This window comes from Channa argus, chromosome 14 (assembly GCF_033026475.1).
Source record: "Channa argus isolate prfri chromosome 14, Channa argus male v1.0, whole genome shotgun sequence".
Classification (NCBI taxonomy): domain Eukaryota; kingdom Metazoa; phylum Chordata; class Actinopteri; order Anabantiformes; family Channidae; genus Channa; species Channa argus.
In genome coordinates this window covers 1713045-1726281 of record NC_090210.1, presented here as the reverse complement: position 1 = coordinate 1726281, position 13237 = coordinate 1713045, and the positions used below count along the sequence as shown (strand labels likewise).

At 37.9% G+C, this 13237-nt stretch overlaps 2 protein-coding genes across 4 annotated transcripts; both read left to right on the top strand.

Annotated features, from left to right (window-relative positions):
- Positions 1–1971: 1971 nt before the first annotated feature.
- higd1a (HIG1 hypoxia inducible domain family, member 1A) lies at positions 1972–4253 on the top strand. The gene is made up of 4 exons (XM_067475196.1): positions 1972–2130; positions 2632–2706; positions 3777–3911; positions 4113–4253. Exons 2-4 carry the CDS (start codon positions 2637–2639, stop codon positions 4184–4186), a joined length of 279 nt encoding a protein of 92 aa, XP_067331297.1. The 5' UTR covers positions 1972–2130; positions 2632–2636; the 3' UTR covers positions 4187–4253.
- Positions 4254–7269: 3016 nt separating this feature from the next.
- On the top strand, positions 7270–12928 carry ccdc13 (coiled-coil domain containing 13). 3 transcript variants are annotated; one of them, XM_067475517.1, is made up of 14 exons: positions 7270–7402; positions 7707–7891; positions 8110–8258; positions 8355–8497; positions 8671–8751; positions 8839–8952; positions 9070–9174; positions 9246–9416; positions 9497–9673; positions 9937–10146; positions 10299–10393; positions 10655–10717; positions 10838–10966; positions 11488–12928. In XM_067475517.1, the coding sequence occupies exons 2-14, from the start codon at positions 7710–7712 to the stop codon at positions 11588–11590; spliced, it is 1722 nt and encodes a 573-aa protein (XP_067331618.1). In that variant the 5' UTR covers positions 7270–7402; positions 7707–7709; the 3' UTR covers positions 11591–12928. The 3 variants fall into 3 exon arrangements, with proteins under 3 accessions (XP_067331618.1, XP_067331617.1, XP_067331619.1); XM_067475516.1 differs by having other exon boundaries at positions 8836–8952; XM_067475518.1 differs by lacking the exon at positions 10655–10717 and having other exon boundaries at positions 8836–8952.
- The last annotated feature ends 309 nt before the right edge of the window (positions 12929–13237 follow it).

Below are 13237 nucleotides of genomic sequence, written 5' to 3'. Positions count from 1 at the left end.
ATATTTTTTTTTTTTTTTTTTTTTTCCTTCGTGTATAGAACATTGCATTGTGGAATTGTTGCAGAAAGTGTACATGACACGTCCATTACTTTTTTCAGGTTTTGAGTGCGCTATATAGTTAATTCCTTTAACCACTCATCATTCATATAGTGCACTAAAGTTATATAGAGAGTAGGAATATAATTCAAAGCCGTGTCCTACCAGGAGACGAAAAACAGACCGACCGGTTAAATGGAATCTATTGAGCAACACTGACGATAACATGACGTCACCAATCAATCAGAAATAACAGCTGTTGAACACGCATTCTTTTATGTGCGTGTGTCTCTGCTGTGTATCAAGGTAAACACACGTGTTCCCAACTCCAGGGCTAATTACATGACCCGATTTAGCTGTGACCGTTACCATGGCAATAGCTGCTGTCAAAATGCTGAGTCACTGTGAGTCTCGGTTTTATGAGGTGACACACCGCTCAAAGTTTGGCAGGCTCATGAAAAAGCGTAACTCCGCCGAGGAACAAAATGTACCGGATAACGCCTTGGATGATCCTGGGAGGCGAATTTGGTTTATGGAATATGGAGAAGTGTGGCTAAACCAGCGACTGGTTTGCTTTGAAAGCATAGAATATATATAAAGATATATACAGTGTTAATGCGTGGTGTTTTCTATATGTGATGGTTAAATCGCTCAACAAAAGAGGAAGAGGAAGATGGAGACGGATAACTTTCCTCCACAGTTCAGTCTTCTCTCTTTAATAGACAGGCTAAAACCAATCAGGAACCAGAACAACCTAAACTCATGCAAATGCAATGAAGGCACAGAGAAGCACGTTCAGTCCACCAATACAAACTCGACAGTGGCAAACCAAATTATAAATTATTATTACTATGATAAGTTCTCAACGAAACCTTACATACAGTATAAAGTTGTTATGCTGAAAAGATACAGCATTGGAAGGATGACAAGTTTTAACAAGTTGAAAATCTTTTCCTCTCAAACTCTCTGGCTGCTATTGCTGTACAATTTTAGAAACCGTTTAAAAAATGTCTCTAAATGTCAAAGTTCGAGTACGAAAAAACGGTTACACGTATAGTAACACCGTAAGAATGAGTTACACGGAGTCATTTATGCACAGCAATTGTTTTTTATAACATGCATTGTTAATTCTATTCTTCCTCCTGAAATCTTTTTTTTTTTTTCTAGTTAATTTGTTCCGGACCTTAAGCGGCCAAGGGAACTGCATGTCCTGCAGAGTCCTGGCTGCACAACCAGCTTGACTTGAACACGCTGATCGGATGCAGAGATTAAGAGTCGAAGTAAGATGAATAACCTCCAACTACTTTCACATTCGTTTAAATGCGCAATATGGTGTCGTTTAAAGTACAACGTCAAAACCAATGATGCTGGGAATAGCACAGGCAACAAGGACAGTGAAAATAATGCAACATTCAGCTTTCATTGAATAGAGTATTTTAAGCTTTCTGAAGGAAACTGATACATTTTGCTTTAATTGCAAATTAGACTGGTTTCGCAGTGAGCCTGAACTATCTCGCATTAGTTTTATGACATTTGCATGTTTCGGTAAGGGGCTGGTAGTAGTGGCGCTGCTTTCAGTAAACCTTGGATGTACAAGCTTTCAATATTTGCACTGCAATGACAATATTGAAAGATGTTATGTCATGTCGTTTTATTCAACTTTAATAATACCTACGTAAACGTGTGTTCTCACATTTATATCTGGGAACTTCTAGTGCTACGATATCCACAAATCCACAAGCTTGATGATTAATTTATCTACAAAAATAAATATACTGTATAATGTAAATGTTAGCTAAAGCTCTGTAATGTTACGCTTTGTTGATAACTGTTTATCTACTAAAACAGCAGTGTTTTTCGCAATTCAAATTGAAATGAGGAACTTAAACCGTTTTCAAGTTGAAACCTATGTTTACCACTTTCTACCGTGACCTGAACACAACACACGCTACATAAAAATGCTGATGTCACACCTGCGTGTATGGTAGTTACGTCACGTAGCCGGCTCAGTACTTCCTTCTGGCGCAGTCTGTGGCCCTGGAAATCCACCGCTTCTTCACATGCTAATTCATCTTGCGACACATTCTTAAACAGGTAAGAATTGTGTGGTGAATTGTGGCGTAAGTTAATTTTATATCTCCCGTAAAACCCTGCAGCTACGTAATGTTTTATCTTGTCAATTTTTCTGCGGAGTCAGATATTTGGCGTTTGGGGAAAATATACGCAACTTTCAATGAGCAGGCCTGTTATTTACCATTACAACCGCACAGTGCTTGATATGTCTGGCAACATGTAGGATACGTAAAGTTGATTCATTAGGCCTAAAAAAACTGATGTGTGTCCTCTGACCTTCATGCTTTAACCTCTGAACAGTTCGTGAGATGTTACCATTAGCCCTGTATAGCGAGGAAACAAACCGGCTTATGTCAGCCCACGAGTTCAAGCAGTACTTACCAGTGTTTGACAACAATAACTAGCAACAATAACTTGGGTTTTTCAGTAATAATTTGACATAACTTGGTCCCCTCCTGCAACAAATGTGCTAAGAAGTCTAGTCCATGTATATTCATGTGCTTCATTTTCTTTTGTTTTTAGTCAAGATGTCTACCTATGATGAGAATGAGTCAAAGTTCCTGCGAAAGGCAAAGGAAAATCCATTTGTCCCAGTGGGTAAGTGCCCTTTATGCCCCTCAGGGGCTACGTTGGAGAGAAAGTATGCTATTACTGGTAACCTCGATTGTTTGCGGCGTTGTTGTAAAAATCATGACGCCCTGATTTTTTTTTTTTTTTTTTTTTTTTGTAGCCTGTTATCTATTGTACGTGGACAGGTTTTGAATTCTATCGTGTTTGGGTGGGTCCTGTTTGATGGACCCTACTGTAGTTTCACTAAAGGCTGACAGATCTCTGGATGAGGCCGCTATTAGTACATAAAGTGATTCAAAGCAGTTCCACTTTGACCTGCTGTTTTTTCATTTTACAGTCTTTAGGAACTCAGTTTGTTTAATGAATGATATCTGATTTTTTTTTAAATTTTTTTTTTTTTTAGGCATCTACTTGATATTTTACTTGCGTTTGTGTTTTTCTATAAAGTCAGTGTGACATCCCATCTCCAGTACTCATTATTGGCTTATTTCTGACCATTGATGTGATGTTGAGGTTCAAGTAAGCTTAAGGTTCCTAACCTTACTTGAACTATAGGATGAGATTTGTACATTTGTTATCAACAGAATCAAATTCCACATCCACAACATTGAAGCCTAGAGAGAAAAGAACTGCTACTTAATATGATCCCCTTAAAATTAGGTGATGAGATGGGAGAGCTGACCTGCAATGTGAAAATGATCTCTCTGACAGTCCCTGATCTGTACTCAATAATCAAGACCATAAGCACAAAGAAGACATGTAAACGGCTAACAAGCCTTAATAAATAACATACCCTGCAGGTCCTGTCCTGTTACTGACAGCAGATCAGTCAGATCAGTGCTGTTTTTCCACCTGCTCTGTGCACTGCTGTCAGTCACTATGAGCCACGGAAAGTCAGGTTTGAGTGAAACTGGCACGGTCCATTGTAGGGGTGTGCGACTTCCTATTAGGGGCTTCTTTAGACCACATGGATTGTATTAAGATGAAATTATAGAAGGGGGAGGAGCAAATACTTAATTGATTCACTTATATCCCCTAAAACCCCTTCATAATTCACCCCCTGTTTGTTGATTGAGGTTTCCTTCTGCCCTTTGCAGGAATTGCTGGATTCTTTGCCATCGTTGGGTACAGACTGCTGAAAATGAAAGACAGAGGAGAGACAAAAATGTCAGTGCATTTGATCCACATGCGTGTGGCTGCTCAAGGCTTTGTGGTGGGAGCAATGACTATTGGTATGTAGCCTGAAGTGGTTTTCTTAAAACATTCACAAGCAGTTTGGACTAACACTTGTCATAACATAAATCTGAACATTGCCTGGTAATAGATCCTGTCAATTTTTACTCAGCAGTGATGTGAACAATGATGGTAATGAGATCAAAGCTGGAGTCTCTAAGCTCAACCAGTAACTTGTCTCTCCGTTTCCTTGTTTTCAGGGGTCCTGTATTCCATGTACAAACAGTACTTTGTGAAACCCAAAGAAGATCAGAAAGCAGTGGATCACAAGTGAACTATGGGCCATTACACCAACGTTTTGTCCCCTAATATTTCACATTAAAGTCTATGTAAAACACTTATTTTTAGATGTGTTATAACTTTGTACAGTCATCCCTTCAGCAGCTCATCTTTACTGTAAATGGATAAAAATTGATACACCCTGGTATAATATTAAGATAATAAGAAGTGTATTTATAGCTTTTAACTTTTGGATGTTGGCAGTTGTAAACTTAGCTGATTTGATATCTGTGTGGGCAGGTAACTGTGTTTTGCCTCTTATTTTATTATTGAGTGTGTGAGATGTTTAATTTTAAAGTGTGTTTTAAAATTTACATTTTTAATTTGGCAAATTTTAAATTTGCCAAATCATCTCGAGACACTGTTCTAAAACCTAAGGCTTAAGCTCGCAGTTTTGTGTGCGTGCATTTTTATTCAGTACACTTTATTCAAAAGAAACGTTTTATTTTTTGTTTTGCCATAATGTGACACACAAATGCCCAGTATTTCTTCACAGCAGCTTCACAAGTAATAAAACAAACCAACTTGCATATAGCTACAGACTTTGCAATAACCTGTTAAATATTATCACATAGCCTACATTGAGATGTATTTTGTTAAGGTACTGACAGAGTTATGTTTTAAAAGGTTTAGTGCACAAACGAGTTCTCTAACTTGTTTTTTCTTTCTGGAAATAAAATTGCCAATTTTTTTTTTTTTTTAAACTCCAAAATGTGTCAGTTCTTATCATACAATACACAAACACCCACTCAAGCACTTGCTAAAGTACAACTGCAGCACAAAACAGAACATGTTTTCTAGACAATTTAAATTACAAAATTCATGAAAATAAGATTTATTTGTATTAACAAGCTAATACTAATATGCTAATAACATTTTCATGTGTAAATAACATTTTAATACTTACTGTGATGATCAGTTCACTGTGCTAAAGCATGTGTCCAACATTCAATATAATAGAACAAATATTACAGTATCACATATAACTGTTCTTATCTCTAATATAAAAGTGTTTTATGAAACGTGCCTGTATATTGTTCCACCCTAGGTCCACATTAAACAGAAAAATTCCTGGTATCAATTTAAAAGTAATATGATGCTCTAAACTGCTATGTCATTGTGAACAGTAAAATTCTGATGAGCGTTTCTCAAGATGTAGAAGACGGGTTTACCTGCTATGCAGCATTTATTATGCAACTGCTATTTATGAGTTGGCAAAATGTACCACAAGGAAATGCAAGTGCAGCCTGCGGATGTCACGTACACCTTCAGTTAATCAACATGACATCAGGGGGCAGTGTATGTACGCATGACTGCCAATGGTCAACATTAGTTCCCAAACTTAGGAGGCTAAATGAACTGGTTAAGGTTTGGGTCAGTTTAAGAATCACAAAACAGAAATGTTCAGGGTAGGGAATTAGATAAGATAATGAAATATATAGCTACAGGAAAACATCTGGCCTAATGCTAATACTAACATTATGATCGCTTCTCCATCAGTGGATTATAGAAAATCGGTGTCCTTTCTTACGAATATGGGTTTGAGAGACAGAAATCAAAGACCTGTAAAACTTCTATAGTATTAGATGCTTTTTTTTTACAAGAACATACCAGTAACATCAGAAAATATTCACGTGACTCTACATGATTTTAACTTTTATGTGCAAGTCTTTTATTTAATTTTAAATATATAAAATGTCCATTTTTGCATTACTCGAAGATCGAAGATTTCAGATTTTTGTACCCATTTCCAAGAAGTTTTAAAATCATATTTTCTATTTTCAAATTATTCATATGCTTTGCTGTAGCGTTCTAAGTTGTGCAGCGTGTTTGCTGTGATGTGTCGAGACATTGGCTGTTCACCTGTGGAACATTTAATAGCTTGAACATGGATAAAAAGACACTCACGTGTATATAATGTCCCATGAGTATATACAACCATTTCTAAAGCTTTGCGTGATCCCAGGAGCACAGTGGCCACACTAACTGTGAAGTGGCTGAAGCCTGGAACCACCAGGGCTCTGCAGTGCAGCTAAACTGAGTACTTGGTAAGAAGAATTCAAACATGCTAAAATAATTTTTACACATTGTCATTATGAGTTTTTTTTTTTTTTAGTGTTGAATGAAGGCTACAAATGTGAATTTTATTCATGTAAAAATCTAGAAATCCACAACAAACTCAAATATGCTTAAAGTCAAGTTGTCCTTAATTCTTCATAAAGCTCCTGTGGTGAGAGCTTTTTAACTAGTGCTAACCTGACAAACCAGATCAGTGTCCTATTATCTGTTTAGCAGGACTTGACAGAATCCAAATCCAGCTTTGCCATGAATTCTAGTTTACATGGTTATAATACCTCAGTCTGAAGATGAAAATATCAGAAAAGGGACATTGTACACTGTGCTAAGGTCACGGTGGGTGGTGGATATTAGGAGACCTGGCTCCCTCATGGTCGCCTGACCTGGGATGTTGACAAAAGCTGTTCTGTGTCATCACCTTGTGGTCGTGTAGAATATTGTTCAATTATTAACTATTCAACGAAGAGATAATGCGGGATCCTTCAGGTTTCGACCACTTTCTGTCCCTGAGTTTACCTGCTTTAATAAGATATTTCTGATGCTGAGATATTTGGCTAAGACACGTTCTTTTACTACAGTTTACAGTCTCTAGAAGTGAGATTTATACAGCAAACCGTGTGCCAGTAAAGGTGGACAAAACTCACCAATGCGGTCAATATAAGCGAGGAAAATAGGATTTATTAATTAACTTATTGAAGGTTTTGCACCAGATGCTGTTGGCTAACTGTTCTCATAATACTCATAATTTCTCGTCTCCCTTAAGACACCGGGACATTCTGAATACGTTTTCCTAGCGAAATACAGCATAAATAAAATTAAAAGACTGACAGGAAACAATTAGATATCCTTCGTCTTTTTAGTAAAAGTCATGAAAAACAAAACAAAAACAACAACAACAACAACAAAAAAACATGTACATTCGTTAGCCTATTGCATGACTAGCTCTCTATTTGAAGCTAACGCGCCATGACAACCCAGTCCCGCGAGAGCTTGTCCCACGTTGTTTAAGTGCCGTTGCTATGGGTACAAAAGCGTCGCAATCAGTAGGTAAGGAAGTTACTTCAGTTTCTTCATCCAGCCAGCTTACAACATGATGACAGTGTGTTTACAGCGGATGTACTTCGATAAATGACAGGTGAACTATTTTCTTTGTATACAGCCTTAACTTAGTAAGGACTTAGCAGATTATGGTTGGAGTTCTGAGAGAGTGGTGTTAAGGTTATTAGTGATTGACATTAGTTATCAAAAAGCTTAGCATTATCTCGCTAATTGCTCGAGCACGTTTATCTAAGTTACCTAGCAGATATTTCTGTTTGGCTGAGCACATTGGCGTCAATTTTAATCTGCCGAGCCGTATAGAGCCAGAAAATATATGCCCTAGTTATCATATTACCATAACCAAATATTTACTGCGAATATTTTCTACTTGTATATTATAGATCATGGAGCACGACCATGAGCTGAGTAACTTCCGGCTCCAGTTCCAACTGCTACAAGAACAGCAAGAGAAAAGAAAACTGGAAAGGAAAAAGGAAAAAGAACTAGATGAGCTTAACGTCACTGATACCCAAGATGATTTGGGTTTGTCTAAACAAGGCCTTTTGGCAAACAATTCTGAACAGACGTGAGTCTTATAAAGGCTGAAATACAATTTCAGTTTCCTTAGTGACTGATTAAATTGTTTTGATATTTTTTAGTTAACAAATAATCATCATATATTGTCAAAAATGTACAAAAAAATCTAATGTAGCCTAAATAAATAATCTTGATAAACAGGAACAATCATGACTTCAAATTATAAGTAAAACTCATTAATTTACTTCTCATTTTGATTCCCTGTAGATTGCTGCAAAATAAGAATCAGAATTTAATAGACCAAATAAGAGAGCTAAAGGATGAAAATGGTCGCCTCTTAAAACTTCTGAGTGAAAAGGATTTTGAAATTAAACACCTGAAGAAGAAAAGAGAAGAAGAAAGACTAGCCTTAGCAGGTATAATACCATAACATCCACTCACTTTGCACATCAGTAATATTATATGCAGGGTACAGTACAGCCTTTTCATAACTCACCCACTCATCTTTTTAGGCACATCGGGCTTGGCAGGAGATTTAGCAGCCACTAAAATTGTTGAGCTGTCGAAGAAGAATAGAGAGCTAACTGCTGAAATCGAGCGAGAAAAGATTAAGTCCAAGCAAAACTGCAACAGAATCCATGAGCTTGAAAAAGAGGTAAAGATGTTTGAGCTAGATATGTTGCTTAATTTGTTGCTGTGGTAAATGAAAGTTCATCACTTCAACACACAAGAATTGTTTAAATTATTTTTTGTTGCATTAAAAGTTTATTACAGTATGAATACTGTATAAATAAATAATATATTATAATATTGCAAACCTTTCTATAGCTGCAGGCTGCTTTGGATGACTCTCCTGGGCAAAAGACTGATACAAGGTCACAGAACAGGAGGTTATCTAATGTCTGTGAGGTAATTATTGATTGCAAATTGACCAATATGTTATGTTAAGTATTTTGGAAAGTTAATAATGGGATTTCAATCTGTTCTCAAAAGCAGGAAAATCCAGTGGTGAAGTCTCTCCAAGAAAAATTAGCTGCTGTACAGCTGAAAGTGACTGAATATCGCAACCAGGTTCAGTCTGTCAAACAGGAGTTGAAAGTAGCTCAGAAGGTTGTATCTTTTTTTTTTATGCTTACATCTAACTGCTCTAGAAAGAAATCAGATTCAAATCACTAATCATCAGTGACCCATGTACTGCAAAAATACAATTGGCTACTGCAATTGTAGGCTTTGATCAGTGAGGTTGGAGAAGAGGTCAACCTTCAGCAATTACTAAGTAGCCCAGGGACCTTCAGAGGTCGTTCTCAGCAGATACTGGCTCTTCAGACAAGGGTAAGCTAAATTAAAGTTCTTTATAGAATTAAATAAATCCATCGTTGTTAAATTATGGCTTTGGGAAATAGGTGCGGAATCTTGAACAACAGTTGACCCTGTCAACCCAGCAAAGAAAATTAAGTGTCCTGAGTCTAGAGGAAGACTTGCTGGGCATGGGGGTTCTGCAGAAAACCCCTCCCCAAGACCGGAATATCAGCTACATCCGCACCATGGAGAAGGAGAAGAGGGAGGCGTTTGAGGTATGAATACATTCATTAATACATTAAACTGTATATACATAACGCTACAAAAGCTCTGCACTTTATTTACCGCTGTTCAGAGAATCTCAGCGGACTATGAAGCTCTCCTGAGGGACCATGGGGACGTGAAGAAAAAGCTAGAAGCATCTAAAGCCAGAAACAAATCTCTATCTGCTGAATTGAAAACGTTGAAGGTCCATATTTCCACCCTACTTGAGAAGGGCAAACATGATAATGAGCTTGTGGAAGCTTTGTTGGTAAGGATGTATCTGCCTTAATGAGCAGATACACAGCTTTTGTTAATATATAGTATTTTTTTGTAACAACAAGAATAAATGTAATACTGTTATAACATTTGTTACACAAAATACCCAAGGGTTTTACATCATATTTGCAAAAGTTATAGTTTGTTACGTTAAAATAAGAAAAACATAATAAAAGGATCTTTTTAGATGATCTTATGCTTCATGACATTCTTTGCACACCTTTACGTTTTTCTTATTTCATCTATTTCTGGCAGAAACAGCAGTCCCAGCTGCAGAAGGTGCTGAAGCGGCTCAGTCAACAGCAGAACGTGCAAAGCAAGGAAACCCAGCAGAGCCAGGGTCAACAGCTAAGCAATGAGCCCTTGGAGCAAAGTGTCCTCATCCAAAAGCTTAAGCAGAAGGTTGCTGAGAAAGAAGCAAAAATCAAACAACTAGAAGAGGAAATCCAACAGTTATCACAGAAGGTAATAAAAGGAAATATAATGTTACACACTTGGCAAAGAGTACTAAAATCTAAAAGTCAGTCATTCAATTACAGTGTTTTCTGTGGTTCCATTGATTCTGTTTTATTGGCTTTTCTGCCAAACCAATAAATGTGTGTGTACGTCTGTTACAGGAAGTAGGGAGACAGTCCAGCCTGCAAGCACCTATTCGAAGTTCAGGATATCCCCCTGAAGAGGGAGACATTAACAAGCAAATAACATATCCAGGGTATGTGGCCTAATGGCACTGGATTATGAATATTTGTACTTTTCTTAAAGTGGGTTTGTCCTAAACATATGGCCACTAAGACTGCAGATCTTGTATTAGACTGAGCTGTAAGACTTGCATGGCAACAGTAGGGTTCATAATTTACTGTAATGGGGGACTTTCTGTTATCATGCTATTGATTTAATTTGTTGTCTCTCAGCTTTATCACTGTATTCAGCACAGGTTTCTGTTATCATGACAGTTTGTTAAATCCTCTTCCAGTTCAGTTTCTAAATTTGGTCATAAACTGGTGCTGCCTGCTGTGGGAAGTAGTATAGAATTCAAGTAAGTAGACATTAAGCTACTGTGTTTATATCTTTCCTCATGCAATGCTAGACAGGAACTTATGTACAATTGGGAAATAATAAACACAAAAACTGTTTTCAAACTGTCTTTTGTTCTCAGGGATCTTTCTCCAAAATGTCCACAATGTTCAGCAGACGTGAGTGAACTCATGACACAGTCTAAGGAATACAAACTCCTCTGCGCGGAGAAGGACAGACTTCTTGAGCAGATCAGCATCATGGAGAAAAAGTATGATATACTTTAGACATTGTTTGTTGTCTCTGCATTGTCTTACAGCTGATGCTGAAATCTTTTTTTGACTTGACCACACTTTATTTTCTGCTGTCAGTGGCGCATTGTGTTGGGTGAAATGAAACATGATATTTGTATATTATAATTTCCACCAGAAAAGCAGCCGTTTTAGCATTAACTTTAGTCCCAGAGGTGGCAGTAGAGAGGCACAGAGACTTTGTTTTCAGCTGGGATATGCGGCGTTCAAGCAATTCACATGAGGAATTCAATTTACACGGAACCTTTTTATATAAAATTTTCCTTTGGCAAGTTTGACATTTTTGTGCATCACAAACATCAAAATGACCTCTTTTAGTTTTTTAAAGGTATGTGGTATTGTTGCAACGCTTACTTTTTAAAAGATTCTATTACTTTTCAGTCATTGCACATGACCATTGCACTCACCATCGAAAAGTTCCTTTGCTTTCATTGTAACTAATTTGTAACAGGCAGACGCCTCCTGTTGTTTATTCTTTTAGCGAGGAACAGATAACCCAGAGATGGTTGGAGGCAGAACAGAAGTACCAAGAGGAGCACAGCAGGACCGTAATCTCGCAGAAGCAGCTGGAGAAAACAAATTAAGAATCAAAATATGGACTGCTACAGCAGCCAGAGTAGAAGAAGTCAATGTCAAGGCTAACTGAAAAAGTGGTGTGACTTTATCAAACAGATTTTCAGGTTCTTGCTTTTTTTAAAATGCACCAAGCCCTGTCCCATGTCTGTGCTGTGTCTGTCACAACTCCCCCAGGGGCAGTTCCTCTCATCTCTAGTGAGACGAGAACCTAAACAACATAGACAAATTGAACAGAGCACACGCCAATGGTGGTTGGGATTTGTAAACATTTCTAGCTTTGACAGCTGTAACTGACTGATTCTAAAAACAAGATTTTTTTCCAACTACATGTTTTACACCACATGACAGAAATAATGATGCCTCCTAGCAGCAGAAACGGTGCCTATGGACATTGTTCATTCTAACCGACATATTTGTATGGAACGGCCCGTTCAGTGTCTTGCCCAGAGACTTGGGATCGAACCACTGACCCTGTGGTCTGTGGATAACTGCCTTTACCAACTGAACTACAGCCGCCCCCCGCTGAGATGTCCACGTTGCTGTTAAATGTTGTCTCCTGGCTAGTCATTCAGCTGGAGGTAACAGACACGCTGAAGGCATCACCAAAGAACACTCTCCACCGCGGACCTGCAGCTCAGCGGTGACGTGATGAGAGAAGTCAAGCATGGTTTCCCGCAGGGTCTGTGACAGCTGAAACAAGACACTATCCAGGCGAACGGGTTGTTCCCTGCTCAACCTCACGTCCAACTGAACTCCACCTTCTTCTGTCACATGTGACAAACAGCAGCCCGCAGGAAAGAGGCTGTCCTCTTTGGCCACACGAAACTCTTATGGATCACAGTCTTTTCCTCTATTAGAGCACTCAAAGACAGTTGGTGATGATTCCTTTGCGCATTTGGCTAACTTCAGTTATACCACTTGAGTACCATGAGTAGCTGACCTTTCAACTTTACCCTTATGGCATCAGAAAAGTGTTCCTACCTATTGTAGAATTGCTTAAGGCTGAGAGGTTGTCTCCCTCTGGTGTTATATATTGTGTCCTCGCTGCTTTATAAATGTCACTGTCGCCTTTTATTAAATCAATGTATGTCTGTTTTTCAACTGGCAAACTTAAGTGCATTACAGATGTACATAGACAAAAATGTCTGTTTTTAATATTAAATATGTCTTTTTAAAATATTTTTCTAAACTAATGAAACATCCAGTCTAATCAATAAAAATGGACAGAAATCTTTACCAAATGTTTTGAATATATTATTGACCTAGTTTTTAGTTTTCTTGGCTGCTGCTTATGGTTGTACATAAATGTGTTAAAGGCCAATGCAAATAGTAAACACCTCCGTTAAAGTCCCAAAAGCCTCAATATTTCTTTTAAATATTACCGTTAATCACTTCTGACTTGAAACCAGCTATGTGGGAATAGTGGTTGAAAATGAATGCGAACTCAAGCTGCACAAACTCGCACCATAATGTCCCACATATTCCCCAGAGCATGTCACATATATGTCCAGTATGCGATTTTAGCCTTATAATCTAATGTTTGTCTGCATATCCATAGCTTGGTGGGAGTGGCCCCTATATTCATACTTACATTCATAATAACATACGAGTTATTTTCTTCCAATGTAGCCAAGCAGATTTCAGCAATAACCCCC